This window comes from Ursus maritimus, unplaced genomic scaffold (genome assembly GCF_017311325.1).
Source record: "Ursus maritimus isolate PB19 unplaced genomic scaffold, ASM1731132v1 scaffold_12, whole genome shotgun sequence".
NCBI classification, from domain to species: Eukaryota; Metazoa; Chordata; class Mammalia; order Carnivora; family Ursidae; genus Ursus; species Ursus maritimus.
This window is the reverse complement of record NW_024423564.1, coordinates 67720882-67744381: the sequence shown is the minus strand read 5'-3', so window position 1 is coordinate 67744381 and position 23500 is coordinate 67720882. Positions and strand designations below refer to the sequence as shown.

At 39.5% G+C, this 23500-nt stretch overlaps 1 protein-coding gene across 2 annotated transcripts in view; it reads left to right on the top strand.

The window, feature by feature from the left end:
- The first annotated feature begins 562 nt into the window (after positions 1–562).
- Positions 563–23500, top strand: part of MAST2 (microtubule associated serine/threonine kinase 2) — a 201301-nt gene continuing 178363 nt past the window's right edge. For both annotated transcript variants that reach the window (XM_040627349.1, XM_040627348.1), the window contains exon 1: positions 563–766. In XM_040627349.1, coding sequence (XP_040483283.1) covers positions 578–766 — 189 coding nt within the window. In that variant the 5' untranslated portion in view covers positions 563–577. The remainder of the gene's footprint in view (positions 767–23500) is intronic.

Sequence of the window (23500 nt, the reverse complement as noted above, 5' to 3'; positions counted from 1 at the left end):
CCTAGCACTTAGCTTGGCGCGGCACACAATTTCATGAATGGATGAATGAAAGAATCAATGAGCGCCCTCAGCCGCAGCAGCCGCGCCTAGAGCCCCGCCCCCTTCCGCTCTACCCACCGTTCTGGGAGGCCACGGGCGGGTCTCTCGCGACCGTTCGCTGGCGCGTGCGCGGGAGGCCGCGCGCGGCCAGAGGTGGCGGGCGGGCTCCCCGGGCGCGCGCGCGCGCGCGGGGCGGGGAGGGCAGGGGCGGGGCCGGGCCAGAGGCGGGCGGGCCGGCTGGCTGCTGGCTGTGGAGCCGGCGGCGGTGGTGGTGGCGGCGGGTGGCCGGCCGAGCGTGTGCCGGGTGGGAGAAGACGAGGCGGTGGGGATGCTGCCCCCTCCCTAAGAAGCGCCGAGGAGGTCGCGGCGCTTGAGGCTCCAGAAAGAGCGGAGGAGCTGCGAGCTGGGGTCTGTGGCTTCGGGCGCCCGCCCGGCCATGGTGGCCGCGGGCGGTGGTTGGCGCGGCAGCGCTGCGGCCCGGGGCCGTGCGGGGCCGGGACAGTCGCGGTGCTGACGCCCGCGGGGCCCAGCCACAGATATGAAGCGGAGTCGCTGCCGCGACCGACCACAGCCGCTGCCGCCGCCGGCCGGACGCCGGGAGGATGGGGCTCAGCGGGCGGTGGAGCTGCCCCAGCCCCAGCCCTTGCCGCCGCGCCGGCGAGCGCCTCCCGGGAGGCAGCTACTGGAGGAACGGACCGGGCCCTCGGGGCCCGAGGTCAAGGAGCTGGTACGGGGGCCAGCCGGCGTCCGGGAGGGAAAGGATGCGGAGCGGGAGCCTGAATGGGAACAGTGGGGGAGGGGGATCTCAGGCGGGAAGACTTGGGCTAGGGCATTTGAGGGGTGGGGACTGTGTAGTTCGGCAGGAGGAAGGGAAGGTCTGGAAAGGCAGAAAAATGGGGAGTGGAGAAATGGAAGTCACGGCCCGGGGCTGAAAGGGAAATAGGGGGATAGGGCTTTGGAAAAATGGTCCTGGGGGCGTTTGTAGTCAGGGATTCTGGATGTGATGAAGGGACGCTGGAATGTAGCCTGAGAGTAAATGAACTGCAAAAAATAGGCTTACTAAAGGGATACTGAGGAGTTAGCCAGAGGTGTAAATAGTGTAAAGTAGGGAAAATCAATATGAAATAGTAAATGTTATTCTATTTCCTAGAGGTTGTCTTCAGAGTTATAAAAACGGATGTCATTTCTATGCTTTCTCTGATTTGGCAATGATTATATAGTCTTGTAGGAATGTGTTCAAATCTTGAAGATTCTCTTCGGTAATGATCTATTTCACGAGAAAGTACCTTTTAAAACACCTGCATATGTGCAATTCCAAATCCAACGCCGTGAACAGAGAATTTTTAGGGATAGGCTCTGTCTTCTAGGAGTTTACCACTGAAAACATCTTCATGGGAAAACGGAGCTAGAAAGCAGTGTAGAAGTATTCATGGAGTTTCTGAATGGACAGAATGTGTTTGTATAATTCATTCATCAAGCATAGGTGCATTTAGAAATAGGGGATAAGGGTCGGTTTTATCAGGGAGTAGAAGTTGCCACTAGTAGCTGTAGGAAGTGCGGTGAGAGGAGAATGTGGTCCTGACCTTGTGGGATTTGCAGAAAGATGTTCTGTAGTAATGAACTCTAGTGACAGCTTTCCTTTTGCACAGCCCTACTTGAGACTCTAGTAACTTTATCCTTGACTTTTTCAAAACCTTTATTAGATCTACCTTCTTCCATCACTTAAATAAGTATTTACTTAGACATCATTCTTTATTATATAGTTTCAGTGATGCACATACTAGTACTTGAATTTTTTTCTATCTTTTGTTCTTTCACCTTTTATTCTGCACCCAGCTCTGAGTAGACTGCATTATCCGCTATCTCTGCCCTTGCTTTCAGGTCATTGAGTTTGTCCCTGCCTGTAATTTCCTTCCTCATCCTTGTTTTTTATATTCTCTGAAGTAACTCTTTGAAACTTTTAAAATGTACTCAAAACTCTGATCCTTTCCTGACTCAGTTTACTTGATTCAATTGACCTTATTGCATGCTTCATTAAAGAGTTCAAGGTTACCTGATTTTTCCTTCTTTTCTCAGTTATTTTATTTATTTATTTATTTATTTATTTATTTAGCAAGGTAGCTCTCCGACCAATGTGGGACTTAAACTCACGACCTCTAGATCAGGAGTCACATGTTCTACCGATTGAGCCAGCCAGGTGCCCCTCTATCTCAAAATTTCTGTGTTCATTCATCCTTTGCTTCAATTCTAGAGAAAGAAGTATTCATCCTCCTTTCCAGGCTTATCCCTGTACTTATGTCCTTGATTTCATCCCCTCTCATCTGATTTAGGCCCTTGTTATGTATATTTTGTTCTTTTTGTCCTATACCTCAAATAAAAACAAAACAACACAATTTCCCTGAATTGTGTAACCCACCTAAGTTACTTTGTTATATCTTCTTTGCTTCATTAGCAACCTTCTTGGAAAAGGAGTTTGTATTCACTGTCTCAGCTTACTCACCTGTATACATTCCTCATATTACAGTTTGGCTTTTTTTTTTTTTTAAGTTTGTTTATTTCAGTAATCTCTACACCCAACAAGAGGCTCGAACCCATGACCCCAAGATCAAGAGTCACATGCTCTTCCAGCTGAGACAGCCAGGCACCCCTTACAGTTTGACTTCTACCCTTACACTATTCCAAAACTGTTGTCTTCAAGGTCACCAATAACTTTGTATGTTTTTTACTTTGTATGTTATTTACTTTTTTATTGTGGAGTGACTTAAATACGGTGCATAAGTCGAAGGTTCCTTCAGTCCGTGAATTTTTATAGAACGAGTACACCCATGTGACCACTATTCAGTTCAAGATGTAGAACATTTCCAGTGCCCTACAATGCCTCTTTGTGTTTTCTCCTAGTTATTACCCTTCCCCAAAGGTAACCACTCTCTCAGCCTACATCACCATGGGTTAGTTTTGCCTCTTCTTGAACTTGATATAAATGGAATCATACAGTTTGTACTCTTCTGACTAGATTCTTTCATTAAATCATGTCTGTGAGATTCATCTATGTTGTTGCTTGTAGAAATAGTTCTTTTTCATTGCTGTGTAATTTTCCACTGTATGAATGTCCATAATGGATACTAAAACTTCTTTTTCAAATAAAAAAATAATACAGGGCACTTCTGTGAAGTTTTCATTGTGAAAGAATTATGCAGAGAGACGTGTAGCAGTTAGGGAATTTTAAATGACTCAATTTGTTAGTCTTCACCCCAGTCCTCATTCTCTGACTTCTGTGAATTATTTGTCACTGTTGCCCATGTGTTCCTTCTTGATATTTTCATTTCTTTTGTCATAATGTCCATTATAGCCCTATTTCTCTGACTGCTTCCTGTGTGTCTTTTTTGTTTTCTCTTCTTCTCTTGAGGATATGTCTTCTGTCCGTAGCTCTCTCCTTTATTGTACTGTTTTTTAGCAGGTGTACCCTATTCGTGGCAAGTACTTAGGATGTAGAACAGGGTCTCTGGTCTTTTATTTATGGCCTTTTGTCACAGAACCTCCTTGTAGAGTGATCTGAGTCTCCAGGCTTGACCTCTTTCCTTAGCTCTACATTTCCATTTTTGTGCTTAATGTTTTCACTATAGACTCAGCATTCATGATCTTAATATTGTGTTTTTTATAATTTGATAGTGTCCTTGAAAGTCCATAACTTGTAATTATTTGATTTTGAAGAGGTAAAGATTTCACATGTGTGGTATGAGGCTGGATGGATTACGTTCATTCAGGGAGTAAGCTTAGCTAATCATTAAGCATCGAATTCTCATAGATGACTTTGTTCTTCTTTTCTCATGACATGGAGTAATGCTTGTTACACTTTATACTATGCTAGTATTTAGGAATAAGTTCTGAACGGGATGCAGGACTTCGTTCTCTAGATCAGTGACTTGCTATAGCCTTAAAACAATCCATTATTTCTCCTTTGAAATGTGCTTTTCTCTGTCTTTCCTTTTTTCTTGTCATCCAAATTGAAGTTGTATCCATGGTCTTTGACTTCCCCTTTTCCTTGACCTCCTTATCCAGGTTTTTGCTGATTCTACCTTCATGACACCTTTCAAATCTTTATTCTCACAGTCATCACCTAATTCAGCATTTATAAATTCATCTTGGTTGTTATAATACCTTAACTGTGTTTACTCTGCTTTTAGTCTTTTAACCTCTAGTTTATTCTGCATTCTAGTTAAAAAAAAAATTAACTCACTGCCTACCCGAGTTCCAGTAGTAGATAAATATTTGTTAAATGATCATTTTATTTTTTTTTCTTTTAAGATTTTATTTATTTAATTGAGAAAGAGAGCACACATGCATGAGCCAGGGTGGGGGAGGAGGGGCAGAAGGAGAGGGAGAGGGAGAGGCAGGCTTCCCACTGAGTGGGGCTTGGGGCTGGATCCTAGGACCCTGAGATCATGACCTGAGCTGAAGGCAGGTGCTTAACCTATTGAGCCACCCTGGTGCCCCTCATTCCATTTATCTTTAGAAACCTTCATTAGCTTATTACCCATAGAATAGTCTGGAGATCTTGGCATTCAAGGTCTACTTGATACTTACCACTATTTATTAGAAGAATTGGAGTTAGATGCCTCTTCTCTTGGTTCCCAAGACTTTGCTTTATAAATTCCCTGAGGCCCAGATTGTTTCATTTACTGTTGTACAACTAAGATCCACTATGGTATTTGAAACATAGTTATTAGTCTGAATAATTATTAGAAACATAGATATGGGGGCGCCTGGGTGGCACAGCGGTTAAGCGTCTGCCTTCGGCTCAGGACGTGATCCCGGCGTTCTGGGATTGAGCCCCACATCAGGCTCCTCCGCTATGAGCCTGCTTCTTCCTCTCCCACTCCCCCTGCTTGTGTTCCCTTTCTCGCTGGCTGTCTCTATCTCTGTCGAATAAATAAATAAAATCTTAAAAAAAGAAAAAAAGAAACATAGATATGTGGTAGTGGTTGAAACATACTTGCTCAATGAATATGCTAATTGGTTGTCAGTGTCGTTTCGGAGAAGAAACTCCTCAGAGACTGTCTTATTCCTCATTGTATCCCCTTAGTGTTTTAACTGGTACGGTAATGGGCAGTCAGTAAATATTTGTTTACTGATGGGCACTTTCGTATACTTATCTTAATTAATCATCCATCTGAAAAACTCTTTCTTCTCTGCTTCTTCCCATTGAAATTCTGGCTTCCAGGCCTAACTCAAATGCCGCAGAAACTGTTCTTTGAGGTTATTTTCCATGTGAGATCCTCCTAAGAGGATCCTTGATTGTGCTTAATAAATCTTTAAATCTCCTGAAATTTCAGTCCTCCAAATTCTGTGATGCAGAAAGTGAAAGCTTGGGTTCTATGAGATTAAAGGAAAAAATGGTTAGAAAGCACATAGTAGATAGGTACTTAATAAATACTAATTCTTATCTCACTTTGTTTCTATAATACATTGTTTTGGCCATTACATGGTATATAGTAGGTTCTGAATAAATATTTGCTCAATGAGCAGATGAATGAGTGTTTTATCACTTTTATACTTCTGTATTCATTTTGTGTTATTTCATTTCTGCTTTTAAGTTGTAAATGATTAAGGGTGGGAACTGTATCATTTTTTCTGCTGTAATGCATAGTCAAGGGGTTTGCTCACAATAGGTGCTAAGTAATTATTGATGAATAGAAAATGATTCAAATATTTTGAATTTGGGTGGTTTGAGTAATAATGGTAGGGTGATAGAAATAGCCAGCTAAAGGAAATGAGACATTTTTGAGGATGGAGGAAGATGGAATTTAATTTTGGTTCCTAGAATTCCCTCAGCACCATTGAGAAATTTTCAAAATTATTTTCATGGAAATCAGCACCATCTCTTTTCTCTGCGCCATAATGTTAGCACGTGGCAAAAGCACAGAGAACGTAGAGGGGAAGCTGTGTATTGTATGTAGGGAATTAAAATCAGTTTGGTATTGCTGGAGCTTAAAGTTTAAGGCATAGATGGTGAGTTAAGAGACTGAAGGAGCCTGGATTGTAGAAGGTCTTTAGTACTATGTAAAAGGGTAATAACTATGGGAGCAGGATGGTCTTGTGTTTGAGCTGGACTATGGCAACTGCGTGGGGGATAGAATGTTGGACATGGTGATTGAGACATGGACATTTGAGCATTCTTCTGTTTTCAGTGTAGGAAGTTTATTAGCCATCCTTCCCGTCTTATCCACAAGTAAAATGGGTAAAAGCCAGCTCCCAAAAACCTGTTAGCTTTGGAAGATTTGATTTCATCAAAGGTAGTGGGGGTAGAGAGCCTGGGATGGTTGAAGCAGGTGGGACAGTGTTCCCTGATTTTCTGTCTTCGTTCTACTGGATGCCCCTTCCCCTAAAGATCAACCAAAGGCTTTTTCCCCAGTTGCTGATGATGACCTGTAGGCATGAGTATCAGAGGCAGCTAAATATTGTAATCAGTATATTTCCTTCATCGCTGGTCTTCGCTGCCATGATTCTCTGCTAAATTTGTCAGCTAACTTTGTATTTTCTTGATGAAATCCCTGTGGTACCTTGGTAATTATTACTTTTCATCAGCAGGTGTTAATTACTTCTCATCATTAATATACGTACTTGGGGTTCCAAAGGAGTTTGAGAACTGGGTTTGTTGGATCAAGGCTTAGCCATGGGGGAGAAGAAAAAGTCCTTGAGGGAGAGTAGAGGCTAGACGTTATTGGGGTAAGGATTTCCACAAAACGCATTGTTAGTGAGACATGGTTGGCAACCTTTTGTTTTAGTTTTGAACCTCATTGTTAACTCCCAAAGATTCTTTCCACATCTCTGTACTACAGCCACGTACATAGTGGATATGTAGTAAATAATTGATGGGAAAAATTGACATCAACCTGAATCTTCTACTTCCATGTTCATTAAGTATATTTCATCTTTACCAGTAACTGTTCCACTTCTAAAATCTTAGTTTTGAGCTTGCTACTCTCTGACATTCACATCATCCTCTGTTTTTCTATTTCAACTCCTTTTAGAATTTCCTCTTCAAAAATTGTTCAAGGTCTTTGGACCTTCTAGCCAGTTGTTTTTTTTTTTTAACCATCTTTTCATTGTCAGTCACCTCATGCTTCTACTTTCCTCCTTTGTCAACTTTACATTTCATGGACTATCATAATCATTCCTGTGCATGTACCTTCAGTTTCTTTGCCATTTTCCCTTTCTGTCATATGTGGCTTATCCACAAGTAAATTCCAACTATCACTGCATCAACTCTGAGACTTGACTAAATTCCGACCATCATTACACCAATTCTGCTTATTCTGCACCTGTGTTTAAGCAACTGAATGTGGCTGGAGAAATAAATGACCATATTGACATCTTAGTTTGTAATCAGGAACCTCAAAGAGTCTATCAGGATGCTACTTCTCAGTCCTATGACATTTCCCTAGTCTATTCACTGTTTTTGTTTTGTTTTGTTTTTTTGTTTTTTTGTTTTTTAGAGGGGTGGGGAGGGGCAGAGAGAGAGCGGGAGAGAGAGAATCTTAAGCAGGCTCCACAGCCAGCACCGAGCTGACACAATTCGGGCTGATCTCACAACCCTGAGAGCATGACCTGAGCTGAAATCAAGAGTTGGACACTTTAATCAGCGAAGCCACCCAGGCCCCCATCCCTAGTCCATTCACTTTTTTTAAAAAAAGATTTATTTATTTATTTTAGAGAGAGAGTGTGAGTGGGGGAGGGGCAGAGGGAAAGAATATTCAAGCAGACTCCCTGCCAAGCAGGGAGCCCCACTCGGCTGGATCCCACAACCCATGAGATCATAACCTGAGACGAAACCAAGAGTTGGCTGCAGACCAACTGAGCCATCCAGTTGCCCCTGGTCCTTTCACTCTTAAATGATAGTTTAATTTTTCTCCTCATACCTCCAACACTCTCTTTGTCCTCTTTACTGTCAGTTGATGTCCTTGTTTCCTATTTAACTGAGGGGGAAAAAAGATAATCAGAAGAGAACTTCCACAAGCTCCCATTATAATTTACTCAACCTACTTCTATCTATACCCACATTCTATGCCTTCTTTCCTATTGCTGTGGATAAGCTCTTCCTACTCCTATCAAGGCCAACCTCTACATCAATTAATAATTTTATTCTTATAATTATTCCTTCATACTCATGAATCATTAGTTTTTCTTTTCTGTTACATGCTCTGTACGTTCTGTTCTCATCAATATACAAACACTGCTATAATATTTTCCATTCTTAAAAAACTTCATTAATCCTACACTGCTTCTTTCATTCATTCATTTTTTTTTTAAAGATTTTATTTATTTATTTGAGAGGAAGAGAGCACAAGGGGGGTGAGGGGCTGGACAGAGGGAGAAGGAGAATCAGACTCCCACTGAACAGGGAGCCTGATGTGGGGCTCAATCCTAGGACCCTGAGATCATGACTGGAGTCAAAGGCAGACACTTAACCTGCTGAGCCACCCAGGCACCCCTTTCATTCATTCTTTGATTCAACACTTTTTTGTTTGTTTTGAGTACTCTTGGATTACAGCAGTGAAAAAGGCAGAGCACAAAGCCTGCTTTCATGAAGTTTCTATTCTTGTAGAGGGAATGTCACACTTGATCTTAGTCAAAAGGCTGAGAAGTGATAGTAGAGGGAATATCAGATAATAAAATAAAATATGTAGTATGTTATATGGAGATAAATACTCTGAAAAAATAAAGTAGTGAAGGGGGATAAAGAATGATGGGAGATTATGGTTTTATTTATTACATTTTTTTAGAGAGAGAGAGAGAGAGAGCACAAGAGAGAGTGGGGAAGGGGCAGAGGGAAAGGGAGAGAAACAATCTTAAGCAGGCTGCACGCCCAGTGCAGAGCCCACTGCGGCTCCATCTCATGACCCTGAGATCATACTTGAGTTGAAATCAAGAGTTGGATGCTTAACTGACTGAGCCACCCAGGTATCCCTGGTTTTATTTATTTTTATTTTATTTTTTTAAAGATTTATTTACTTGAGAGAGAGAAAGTGTGCAAGTGAATGGGAGGAGGGGCAGAGGGAAAGATAATCCTGAAGCAGACTCCCCACTGAATGTGGAGCCTGACTCGAGGCTTGATCCCAGTACCCCAAGATTATGACCTGAGCCGAAATCAAGAGCTGGCTGCTTAAATGACTGAGCCAACCAGGTGCCTCATTTTTATTTTAAAAATTATTTACACCATCTGTCACTATATGACATTATTATAATATTATTGACTACATACTGTAGTTTTCATTTCCATGACTTATTTATTTTATAACTTGGAGGTTTGTACCTCTTAATCCCCTTTACCTATTTCACCCATTCCCCCCACTTACCTCCCCTCTGGCAACCACTAGTTTGTTCTCTGTATTTAAGAGTCTGTTTTGGGGTGCTTGGGTGGTGTAGTCAGTTAAATAAATAAATAAATAAATAAATAAATAAATAAAAACCCCACATGTTCTTTATCCATTCATCTATGGATGGACACTTGAGTTGCTTTTATATCTTGGCTATTGTAAATAATGCTGCAGTGAACATAGGGTGTGTATATCTTTTTAAATTAGTGCTTTCAGTTTCTTTGGGTAAATACCCAATAGTGGAATTACTGAATCATATGGTATTTCTATTTTTAATTTTTTGAGGAACCTCCATGCTGTTTTCCACAGTGGTTATACCAGTTTACATTCCCATTAAAATGCATGAGTGTTCCCTTTTCTCCACATCCTCACCAAAAATTGTTATTTCTGGCCTTTTTGGTACTAGCTATTTTTATTGGTGTAAGGTGATATCTCATTGTGGTTTTGATATGCATTTCCCTGATGTTTAGTGATGTTGAGCATCTTCTCATGTGTTTGTTGGTCATCTGCATGTCTAATTTGGAAAAATGCCTATTCAAGTTCTTTGCCCTTTTTTTTTTTAGTAATCTCTACACACACTGTGGGCTTTGAACTTATGACCCCAAGATCAAGAGTCGTACATTCCATGTGTTGAGCCAGCCAGGCGCCCCAGCTGCCTATTTTTTAATCGGATTGTTTGGGGTTTTTTTTGGTGTTGAGTTGTGTAAGTTCTTTATATAGTTTGAATGTTAACCCTTTATCAAGTACATAATTTGCAAATATCCTCTCCCATTTAGTAGGTTGCCTTTTTGTTTTGTTGGTGGTTTCCTTTGCTGTACAAAAGCTTTTTATTTTGGTGTGGCCCCAAAATTTTATTTTATTTTATTTTATTTTATTTTATTTTATTTATTTATTTTTTTTAAAGATTTTTATTTATTTATTTGACAGAGATAGAGACAGCCAGCGAGAGAGGGAACACAAGCAGGGGGAGTGGGAGAGGAAGAAGCAGGCTCATAGCAGAGGAGCCTGATGTGGGGCTCGATCCCAGAACGCCGGGATCACGCCCTGAGCCGAAGGCAGATGCTTAACCGCTGTGCCACCCAGGCGCCCCCCAAAATTTTATTTTTGCTTTTGTTTCCTTTGCCTGAGGAGACCTATCCATAAATATGTTACTAAGGCAAATGTCCAAGAGATTACTGCCTATGTTTTCTTTTAAGGGTTTTATGATTTCAGGTCTCACAGTTAGGCCTTTAATCCATTTTGAGTTTATTTATTGTGTGGTGTAAGAAAGTGGTCCAGTTTTATTCTTTCACAGGTGGCTGTTTAGTTTTCTGGCACCATTTATTGAAAATACTGTCTTTTCCCTGTTGTATATACTTGTCTCCTTTGTCTTAGACTAATTGACCGTAGAAGCATCGGTTTATTTCTGGGCTCTCTTCTCTGTTCCATTGATGTATGTGCCAGTACCACACTGTTTTGATTACTGTAGTTTTGTAGTAGACCTTGAAATCTGGCATTGTGATACTTCGAGCTTTGTTCTTCTTTAGGACTGCTTTGGTTTGTGGGGTCTTTTGTGATTCTATACGAATTTGAGGATTATTTGTTTTAGTTCTGTGAAAAATGCTGTTGGTATTTTGATAGGGATTGCATGGGTATTTTAACAATATAAAGTCTTCTAATCCATGAGCATAGTTTTCTTTCCATTTGTGTTGTCTTCTGTTGCTTTCATCAGTGTCTTATAGTTTTCAGAGTATAGATCTTTCAGTTCCTTGGTTAAACTTCTTTCTAGGTATTTTATTCTTTCTGTTACAATTATAAATGGGATTGTTTTCTTAGTTTCTCTTTCTGCTACTTTGTTATTAGTGTATAGAAATGCAACAGATTTCTGTATATGAATTTTGTATCTTTAACTTTACTGAATTCATTTATTAGTTCTGTTAGTTTTTTGGTGGAGTCTTTAGAGTTTTCTGTATACAGTATCTTGTCATCTGCAAATAGTAACAGTTTTACCTCTTCCTTACCATTTGAAAGCCTTTTATTTCTTTTTCTAGTCTGATTGCTGCAGGTAGGACTTCCAGTATTATGTTAAATAAAAGTGGTGAGGGTTTACATGTTTGTCTTGTTCCTGATCTTAAAGGAAATGCTTTCAGCTTTTTACCATTGAGTGTGATGTTAGCTATGGGTTTTTCATAAATGGCCTTTATTATGGTAAGGTATGTTCCTTCTAAATTCACTTTGTTGAGGGGTTATGGTTTTAAATAGCATCAGGAAAGGCATCCCTTTGGAATGGGATATTTGAGTAAAGACCTGAAGGTTGTAAGAGACAGAGGCACTTAGATTATCTCGGGAAGGACATACTTGGTAGAGGGAATAGGAAGTACCCTGGGCTAGAAGCATGCCTCCGCTTCTAAAATTTGTATTTGAGGAACATCAGGAGGCCAGTGTGCCTGGAGTCGAGTGAGAAAGAGGATGAGTTGTAGATGAGCTCAGAGGGGAAAGGTAGAGAGAGGAGCGCTGGATTGTGGAGAGTTGTAGTTTGCGAAGGGTCTGAAGGGTCTTGTAGGCAGTTGTAAGGATTTCAGCTTTTACATTGAATGAGATGGGAAGCCATTGGAGAGTTTTCAGTAGAGGAATCATGTGAACTAACATTCATTTTAATCCAGTCTGTTTGGCTACACTACTGGGACTGAATGGGTATGTGGAAGCACAGAGACTCTTGCAGTAATGCAGGCAAAAGAGCAAGTGATATGAAATAATTAACCACAAGTAGGAGAGTCCTCCTCTTTATAACTACTCGAAGAGTTGTCTGTATCTTTGCTTTCATTTCCTCTCTCCTCATTCTTTCTTGAACCCACTCCAGTCAGGCTTTTGTCACCATCATTCCACTGAAATACTTATGTCAGGGTCATCGTGGCTAAATCCAGTGGCCAGTTTGCAGTCTTCGTCTCACTCAACCTGTTGCATTAGACATTGTTGATCACTCCATCATTTGGCTTTTGGGGCCTTGTTCTCTTGGCTTTCTTCTTATCTCAGTGGTGCTTCAGAGGGTTCAGTCTGCTTTAAAATTTATTCTCCCTTCTGATATGATCTCATCAGATCATACTGCTTAAAATTCCATCTGTGTGCCGATGATTCCCACATTTATTTATCTAATTATGATCTTTCTTTTGAGCTCTAGACTCTTAATTTCAGTTGTCTGTGCCTATGTCTGTTTTCATTTGGATAGTCAATAGATCTCAAACTTAATGTGTATAAAACTGAATTCTTGATTTTTTCCTCCCATTCTGCTTCTTTCCAGTCAGTCTTTCCCATGTCAATAAATAGCACTACCATTCTCTCATTTACTCAGATCAGCACTTGGAAATTGTCTTTGATTCTTTTCTTAACTTCATATTCCACATTCAGTCGATTAGGTCTGGTTGGTGCTACCTTCAAATTGCATGAGACTTCTCCCCACTAGCTCTGTCGCTACCCTAATCTTAGCCTCTATCATCATTCATCTGGATTACTGTAAAGTCTCCTAACTGGTCTGATTATATTCTCACTTCTCCCCACCCAGTGATATTTTGTACACGGGAAGATCCGGTATCGTCCTGTTGAAGCTTAAATCAGAGTTTGTCACTCCCTAATTCAAAACCCTATGGTGGCTTTCCATCACAATGGAAAGCTTGCTTTGTTCTATAAGATTCTACGTGATCTGCCTCTTGGCTTTCTCTAATTTCCTTCCATTCTTCTTCTCCTTCTCCTCCTCCTCCTCCTCCTCCTCCTCCTCCTCCTTCTTCTTCTTCTTCTTCTTCTTCTTCTTCACTGAGCTAGAAGTCATACTGGCTGCTTTTATGGCCTCTGAATATATTAAGCATGCTTCTGCCTGAGGATGTTTTAAAAATTATTATTTGCAGAATTTCTACACTTGGTAGTTTTCTTTACCTGAGATGTTCTTTTTCAGATGTATCTATATATTGGCCATAGTTCATTCAGGTTTCTGTTCACATATCACCTCCTCAAAGAGCCCTTTCTTGACTAGCCTTTTTAAAGTAACAGTCATTCCTTTTCCCTCTTTTTATTCATGTCTTTTATTCACCTGGTACTGTCAGATATTTGTTATTATCATTCTTCCACATTAGACTGTATGATTCCTAAGGGCAGGAATTTGGGTCTGTTTTTCTCACTGCTGTATCTCTAGCTTCTAGAATTGTATGTAGAAGGTACTCAATAAATATTTCTGAGTGAATTGGTAGTGATTAAGTCATTCTCTGACTTCAAATCCCAGCTCTGTGACCTGAGACAAGTTACTTAAGTTCTCCAAGCCTTAATTATCCCATATATGTAACAGATGATATTATTACCTATTTCATAGGGTTATTGTGAGGATTTAATAAATTAATCCACATAAAACACTTGTTAAAAGGCTGATACCAAGAAACTATCATTATATTTTTAAGGTACACGCACAGAATGTGTGAATATAGAATTCATATTTTTTAGTGTTCTCATCTGGTTTTAGAAAGAAATATAATAGAAAAAGATGTGTCTTGACCTTTGATTTGTTGGTGTTATTGAATTATTCTTTTACTTTGTTCAGCTTGAAAAGGAGGCTTTAATTTGTGCATTTTTCCCTTCAGGGAACCTTTTATGAATTTCGTTATTAAGTAACTGGCTTAGGAGATAGTATGGTCTCCCTAGGTTTTGGAATGTAATTAAGAACAAATTCAGGCCGATGTAACCACATTTAAAAATTCTATGATGTAATTTTAGCTGTACCAACTTTAACAGTACTTCCTAAGGGTGAACCTGAGTAGCAGATGCACAAATTCTTCTACCCTTAATATGTTGGAGATTAACAAGGCACCTAGTTTCTCTGCCTGTATTTCAGTAAGGCAGAGGTAGCATAGACTTGTCAGGCCTTCTGATTTTGCACAACTCTTTGAGGCTTTCAGGAATGTTTTAGAAAGCAGAGAATAGAAATAGTTGGTATTAATTTTTGAAAAGTCCATAAGCTATTTCAAAGTTGTGATACCAAGATGGTTTTGTTCAGGTGACCCAGGAACATCTGAGTCCTGCCTTTGACCAATAACAGAAAGGGACATTTTATTAGTAGCTCTCATGTTAGTAGTCTTTCATATTAAAGAACACTAGTTGCTGTAACAGATACACTCAAAAGAATTTAGACTTCACCATTTTCTTCACATTGCTTCCAAGGTCACCTGGAGCAGGTGGGGGAATCTTGTGGGAGGTTTTGATGGGCCAGGTGGAAGTGGCTTAAATTACTTGCACCCATCTTCCATTGCCAGAATTCAATCACAGGGCCGTGCCTAACTGCTAAAAGGCTGGGAAATAATCGAGTTGTGCCCAAGAGGAAGGTGGATCATGTTTGGTCAACAAGTAGCTAGTTCCTGCTCCAGGCTTCAAACCACAATCTGGTCCTCAACTAGAACTATGTAGAAATCCTCTTATTTGGGGTATAGACAGCCTAGGACTGTAGTCTCCTTTCATTTCTTGTAGGTCCATAGAGTTTTGGGTAATAACCGTTTTGAATGCAAGTAAAGGCCTTTTTCCAAGAACATCTAGGAGATCTGGAAAAGCTTGTTTTCCTCAGCCTCTGGCAGAACTAGTCACTGGCAACCCCCGTATTCCTTCAGTCTTGGTGGCTAGTGAAAGCTATCCTCAGGCTTTTCTCACTTTGTCAGTGGGCCATGGGGAAGAGGGAAAAAGCCAGAAGGAAGCCGAAGAGATGCCAGAGAGAAAGGTGACTGGGTTTCAGCTGTTCTCACTTTAATAGGCTCCTGGAAGGAAGCATGGCTCTAGAGAGCCCACCTCCACATGTTTTTTGACTTTTTAAGTTACATACATACACTTAACATAAAATCAGTGACATTCAGTACATTCAAATGTTGTGGAACCATTACCATTATCTAATTCCAGAACCCTAAAAAAAATCCGATTTATTTATTTATTTGAGATAGAGTGAGCGTGAACAGGGGACAGAGGGAGAGGGAGAAGCAGGCTCCCTGCTGAGCAGGGAGCCCGACTTGGGGCTCGATCCCAGAACCCTGGGATCATGACCTGACCCGAAGGCAGACGCTTAACTGACTGAGCCACCCAGGTGCCTCCCCCTTTTAAAAATTATTTATCTGAGAGACAGAAAGAGAGAGAGAGAGGGAGAGAGAGAGAGCGCCATTGAGAGCACAAGAGGCAGAAGCTTAACTGACTGAGCAACCAGATGCCCCTAATTCCAGAACGTTTTCATCACCCCAGAAGTAAGTCTTCTACCTATTAAGTTTATTACTCCCTATTTCTTCCTCCCCCCAGTGTTTGGCAACCACTAATCCACTTTCTGTTGCTGTGGACTCTGGACATTTCATATAAAATGGAATCATACAATATGTGGCTTTTTATGTCTGGCTTCTTTTACTCGGCATAATGTTTTTGAGATTTAGCCATATAATAGCATGTTTCAATACCTCATTTCTTTTCATGGCTGAGTATATTTCGTTGTATGGATGCACCACATTTTGTTTGTCATCAACTAATGGACATTTGGATTGTTTTTACCTTTTGGTGATTGAGATGAACTATGAAGCTACTGTGAACATTTGTGTATAAGTTTTTGTTTGAATACCTGTTTTTCCAGTTTTTTTGTTATATGGACAGGAGTGGAATTGTTGGATCATATGGTAGTTTTATGTTTAAGTTTATGAGAAATTACCAAACTGTTTTTCACAGTGACTCTACCATTTTAACATTGCCACCAGCAATGTACAAGGGTTCCAGTTTGGCTGTGACCTTTCTAACACTTGTTATTTTCACATTTTAAAAAATTTTAGCCATCCTTGTGGATGTAAGTGATGTCTCATTGTGCTTTTTAAAAATTAAAAAAAAAATAAAAATTTTTAAATTAAAAATTTTTTTTTATTTTTTAAATACTTTATTTTAAGTAACCTCTACACCCAACATGGGCTTGAACTTACAGCTCTGAGATCAAGAACCTCATGTTCCGTCCACCGAGCCAGCCAGGTGCCCTTCATTGTGCTTTATGATTTGCATCTCCCTATAGGTTAATGATGTCGAGCATCTTTTTATGTGCTTGTTGACCATTTGTATATCTTTGTTACAGAAACGTTTATTCAAGTTTTTTGCCCATTTTTATTTTATTTATTTATATATTTTATTTTATTTTATTTTATTTTATTTTATTTTATTTTATTTTATTTTATTTTATTTTATTTTATTTTATTTTTTTCTTTGCCCATTTTTAAATTCCGTTGTTTGTTGTTGAGGTGTAAGAGTTCTACATTTATTCTGGATACTAGACTCTTATCAGATATATGATTTGCAGGTATTTTCACCCCTTTGGTAGACTGTCTTCCACTTTTTTTTTTAAGATTTTATTTGAGAGAGAGAACTCATGCGCCAGCATGAGTGGGGGGAGGGGCAGTGGGAGAGGGAGAAGCAGACTGGCCGCAGAGCAGGGAGGCCAATGTGGGGCCCAATCCTAGGACCCCAGTATCACAACCTAAGTTGAAGGCAGACACTTAACTGACTGAACTACCAAGGAGCCCCAAACATTTATTTATTTATTTTTAATTTTATTTTTAAGTAATCTCTCCACACAATGTGGAGCTCGAACTCACAACCCTGAGATCAAGAGTTGCATGCTCCACCAACTGAGCCAGCCAGGGGGCCCTGTTTTAGATTTTTTTTTTTTTAAAGATTTTATTTATTTATTCGACAGAGATAGAGACAGCCAGCGAGAGAGGGAACACAAGCAGGGGGAGTGGGAGAGGAAGAAGCAGGCTCATAGCGGAGGAGCCTGATGTGGGGCTCGATCCCATAACGCCAGGATCACGCCCTGAGCCGAAGGCAGATGCTTAACCACCGTGCCACCCAGGCGCCCCCCTGTTTTAGATTTTTAAGAAGTAAATGCAGTTACTGTTAGCATCCCTTCCCTCCCAGGCCCCACCCCAGGAGGAAACCACTTTCCTGAAAGTGGTGTGTATTTAATGCTGCACAAGTGGGGAAGAAAAATCCATTACTAAAACTATTTATAAGAAAGATGTAGCAGTATTTGTTTTTAAATTTTATATAAACTATGTATTACTGTATACATCCTTTCACTCTTACTTTTTTTCACTCAACATTGTTTTTGAGAATTATGTATGTCATGGATCAACAAACTTTTTCTGTATAGGGCCAGATAATAAATATTTTAGGCTGTGTCATACTGTCTCTTTCATAACTATTCATTTCTGTTGTAGCATCTGTATGATAATAGGTAAATGAGTGAACTGCGCTATGTTCCTATAAAACTTAATATATAGACATTGAAATTGGAATTTCATATAACTTTCATATTCTTCATATTGAGAATATTTAATGAAATATTGTTCTTTGATTTGTTTTCCAACCATTTACAAATATAAAAACTATTTTTAACTTCCTGGCTGGACATAAATAGGCTATGGTTAGGATTTTGCCTTGCAGCTGAAGTTTGCTAAACTTGATCTATGTTAATATATTTAAATCAGTTTCCTTAATTTTTATAAGCTATATAACATTCCTTTGAATAAATGAGTTTATTCATTCTTATAATAATGGACCCTTAGGTCATTTTCATTTTCCCTAATACAGTGCAGTAAACATCCTTGTACTTATCTCCTTGTGCGTACGTGTAAGAGTTTTTCTTACTGGATATTATTGCCAAATTGCTTTCTCCAGTGATTGTACCAATCTGTACTTTGGCCAGTGATGTTTCGCTATGTCTTTGCCAACTCTTGGTGTTATCAGGTTATACTTTTTGTAATTTGTTAGGTTTAGATGGCATATCAGTGATTTAAATATATTTCCCTAATTGCTAGTGAATTATATCTATTATTTGGATTTTTTGTCTTGAGACTTCCTTATCTATATACTTTCTTGTTTTTCTTATAGACTGTTTCTTTTATTTTTCTTATTGATTGTTTTGAGTTCTTTATGAATGTCATTTAAATATAATATGGAGAAAAAACACCCTTTGGACTAGGTTTGAATTCTCTCAGTAGTTTAGTGAGTTTGAATATGAAATAAGGATAAGAGAGTCTATTTGCAGTGTTGTTTTCATTGTTAAATCAAGATTGGGATTTCTCATTTGTATTGGATCTCACTAAATGTTTCTGTGTTTTTTATTGTGCTTGTTTTTGTCGCTGCTCTAACTTTATGTGTAGGAGAATATCCCCTTACTTTTGTAGCAGGCCACTTGTTTTGTGCTTTTTTCCTTCTTCCTTTCTTTTTTTCTTTTAAACCTTTTTATTGTAAAATAAAGAAGTACAGAAAAGCACTCAAAACAAATGTATAGCTTAATGAATTATTATGAGATGGACACCCTTACAACCACTGCACTACTTAAGGAAAAACGATTTTGCCAACCATTCTAGAAATTCCTCTCCCTGTGTCCCATCTCCATCACAGCCCCACCTTCCCTCCAAAAGTAATCACTGTCCTGACTTAAAAAGTAATAATTTCCTTGCATTTCCTTGTAAATTTGCATCTAAAACATTACAATTTAGTCTTGCCCATTTAAAAAATCTAGATGGTAAAATCTTTTTTAATCTGTAGGTTTCCCTTCCATCTCTTCCTTTTCCTTAAAATTTATAAACGTTGAAAAACCCTGGGGCATTTGACCTATAGAGTTTCCCACAGTCTAGCTTTGCATACTTACAGTGCATTTCACAATGTTTCTGTGTCCTTTGTATTTCTTGCAATTTACAGCTGGATACAGGGGCTTCATCAGTTTTAGGTTCAATTCCTTTGGCAAGATTATGGATGGTTGTGTGGTCTTTCAACAGGAGGCATGTCATGGTATCTGCTGTTTGCTCTTTGATTTTAGCAGTTGTTGACGCTCAGTGCCAATATTCAGTGATTGGGCGTTGCAAAACGGTGCTGGAATTCTATCATTTTGTTTTCGATCACTTGCTGGAATAACACTTTAAGGTGATGCTCCCTTCATCTATTATTTAGTTCCCAGTGGCATAGTACATGTAAGACAGACTTGATTCTATCCTTTTAAATTTACCTGGGTTTTAAGATAACGAATTGGTTCCCTGTCATCTTCAGAAGGTGACCAGTAAATTATTTTCTTATTATCAGTGTGGTTATGCACTTAAATGTATTTAAATGTGTTTCAACCCATATATAATGTGTTCTTGTACTAGGGGAAGCTCGGATTGTCCTGTTGTTGTCTAGAAAGAGCATTGTTCGTTCCTTAGTCTTTTGGACCTGATCCTGATAGTTTTTTTATTTTTTAAGATTTATTTATTGGGGGGCGGGTAAAGGGAGAGGGAGAGAAGCAGACTCCCCTCTGAGTGTGGAGCAAGACACGGGGCAGGGCTCGATCTCAGGACCCTGAGATCATGACCTGAGTTGATAGAATCAGTCACTTATCCTAATAGTTTTGATAGTTTTTTTTTTTTTTTTCAATCTTGTGTGTCAACCTGATCCAGGCTCATTTTCTACCTTAGACCTGGAATTATCTGTTTCTGTAAGAACTCCTGATTTCTTTTTCTTTCTTTTTTGGGGAGCCCAACAAGGGGCTTGAACTCACCACCCTGAGATTAAGACCTGAGCTGAGATTAAGAGTCAGATGTTTAACTGGCTGAGCCATCCAGGGCTCCCATGAGCTCCTGGTTTCTTTTAATGGGAGATGGTATTTTACGACAACTACAATCTAGGTCCTAAGGATACTCATTGCTATTATGTTGGTCATTGTTTCTCCAATTTTTCAGTGGATACAGTTAAGAAATAACATAACTACATTGTCAGTTAACAGTATATTTGCAAAGAACTACAGAGATTTTCAAAAACCTTAATCTCCTGTATATTACATTAGTATTTCTTCTCTTCTGTACCAAGAATCATATTCCCAAAGATTCAGGGGTGAAAGAATTGAATGTTGGGGAGTGTCATCAAAAAGATGTGACTTCCGATTGACCTGTGAGCTGGACCTGGACTCTGGGAGGCTCCTTTCCCCCACCCCTGTCCTTGGAATGTGGGTTCCACTTGCCTTTCCTGCTCCCAGAGGCAGCTCCAAGGACATAGCCTTAAGGTAGTGATGTAGTCTTGAAAACACCTGCATGGTATACGTGACTGCACCTAGTTAAGGCCTCTATAAACCAAGATCTGGCAGGCAGGTGGGGGGATCCATTTTCCTTGCTGCTCCCAAGACAAGCCTTGTATATAAGTTCCCTTTGCTTATTAATACTGCCACCTACCAACTTGGGTTCTTTCTCTTTCTTCTGCCTCTCCCTGCCCTCTGAGTACAGGGGCCAGTTTCAGATTACACCTGGGAAGCTCCTGAGAGGGTTTTGAACCAACAATTAGAATATCCAGGAATTATTCATTTACTTTGTCATACGTTAAATGTATGTCTCTCATGGCAATACTAATATACTACCACCAATAATGATTAATGAGAACTGTTAAATTTTTTTGCATAAGCTCTCTCCCCTTCCATTTTGTGGTTGACCTATATCTACACTTGCAAATTATATAGCCAAATTATATAGCCACTATACTCTCCCTTTTAATGTACATTTATTCATTCTACAAATGACTTCATATTTAATGCTAATCACCATGTTGATATCACTCTAGTTATTTTGATTGTATGAATCTTCTCTAGTAGATTCCTTAGGAAGGGTCTGTTGGAACAATATTCAGAGTTATTTTATATTGATAACAGTTTGCCTGTGCCTTTTACCTTGAAGGATAGTTATCCTGGATATAAAATCCTTGGCTCACATTGTCTTTCCTTGAGTATCTCATATATGCAACCCTGTTTTTCTTTCATGCATTGTTTTTCGGGTTTTCATTTGTACAACTTGAGCATATTTAAGACCGGGATTTAAAGTTTACTATTAGGTCTAATGCTGGGCTTCCTCAGGCATGGTTTCTGTTAATTTATTTTGATTCTTTGAATGGGCCATACTTCTTCATTTCTTTGTATGTCTTGTGCTTTTGTTGTTGAAAAATGGACATTTGAGGGGCACCTGGGTGGCTCAGTTAGTTAAGCATCTGCCTTCGGCTCAGGTTATGATCCCAGGGTCCTGGGATCGGGCCCCACATCAGGCTCCTTGCTCAGCAGAGAGCTTGCTTCTGCCTCTCCCTCTGCTGTTTTCCCTGCTTGTGCTTTCTCTCTCTCCCTCTCTGTCAAATAAATCTTAAAAAAAATAAATAAATAAAAGGGGTTTCTTAAAAAAAAATGGACATTTGACTATTGGTAACTCTGGAAATCACCTTCTCCCCTTTCTCTAGAGTTTGTTGTTTTTTGATTGTTGAAGGCTGTAGCTGTCCATTTATCTAGTGAGTTTTCCCAACTTTTTTTTTTTTTTTGTGGAAATTGAATTCTTTGCTCTGTGTGGTACTGAAGTCTCTGTTCCTTAGCTTGTGTTTTGATGGAGATTTCCTTGATCACTAGGAGCTAAACAAACAAACAAATATACCTCCTAGAGGGTCTTTGCAGATGGACTTTGTGCTTAGCCAGACTAGAGATCAGGCTGAGATGAAAGCGTGAAGTCTTTTCAGGTCTTTCCTGAGTGCGCATTTTGCCCTGGGGTTTCTATTTTTTTTTTTTTTTTCAGTTTATTTAATCTCTACACCCAACGTGGGGCTCAAACTCATCATCAAAAGCCCATGCTTTTACCACGGAGCCAGCCAGGTGTCCTTGCCTTGGGTTTACTAAATTATTCTATATACGCAGGTATTTTTAATTGCCCTAATTCCCCACAGAAACTCTCCTCTTTTCCTCCTAGACTTTAGGCAGTGTATTTTATGTCTCATTTATAATCTTTTGGCCCAGGTCGCTGTGGGTGTTTGGATCACTTCACAATGTTTTTGAGCAATGCCTTCTGCTTTTCCATCATGAATAGATTCAGAGTTAGGTGAAATAAAGGTGTGCTTTGTGTCAGTCCTTCAGGTAGCCCCAGACAAGTTAGAACAGATATAAACAATAATTTGCAAATAAGGTCTGTTGTACTCCTTTTGGAACCAGGGACCAGAGTCCTGCGCTGGAAACACCAGCTGACATCTGCGGAACATATGTAGGAGTGGGTGGGCAAGGGCAAGTGAAAATGCCACAAAGCTGTCCTATTACTATTTTTTTTAAAGATTTATTGATTTATTTTAGAGAGTGAGCACGTGTGCAGGCATGAGCGGGTAGAGGGGTAGAGGGAGACAGAGAATCTACAGCAGACTCCCTGCTGAGCGCAGAGCCCAAAGTGGGACAGGATCCCTCGACCCTGAGATCATGACCTGAGCCCATGACCTGAGCCGAAACCGAGAGCCCAACGCCTAACCAATGGAGCCAACCAGGTGGCATGCTTTCCTGCTATTTTTAAGTTGACTTCTTGATTCAGCATTTTCTTGGCTGTAAACCTTTGACTGTTTTCTAGAATTCTGACAAAGGTGGTTCTGACACTTTCTGCTTGTTTTTCAGTTGTTTCTGTGGGGGGATGTTAGCTTGCAGCTGCGGGGTTTTGTTTGTTTTTGTTTTTGCTGACGTTGTCTCTCATTTGGTTTTTTTTTTTATCTCATTTGATTTTAATTTTTGTTTCCCTAATGATGAATGATGTTGAGGGTGGTTTCGTGTTTATTTGCCATAGTTGCCTCTTGTTTAAGTGTCTGTTCAGTCTTTGCTCATATTTTTTATTGGCTTATGTGTTTTATTATTGAATTTTGAAAGATCTTTCTATATACTCAATGCCAGTCCTTTCTCACATGTGTTTTGCATATATTGTTTCCTTGTGTGTGATTTGTTTTCATTTTCTAACAGTATTTTTTGAAGAGTAGTTTTTTAAATTTGAGTCTAATTTATAAATTTGCTCTTTTTAAACTTGTGTTTTGTATCTTATCTAAGAACTCTAAAACTAACAAAAATTTACTCTTGTATTTTCTTCTGAAGTTTTATAATTTTAGATTTTATAGTTTGATTCATGATCCATTTAGAGTTAATTTTTGTCTGTGTTTGATAATGCTTGATGTATGGGTCAAAGTTCATGTATATATGTATGCACACACGCACACACATATAGATAAGCAAAGGTTTTTTGATAGGGATTAGGAGGATGGACTTTGAT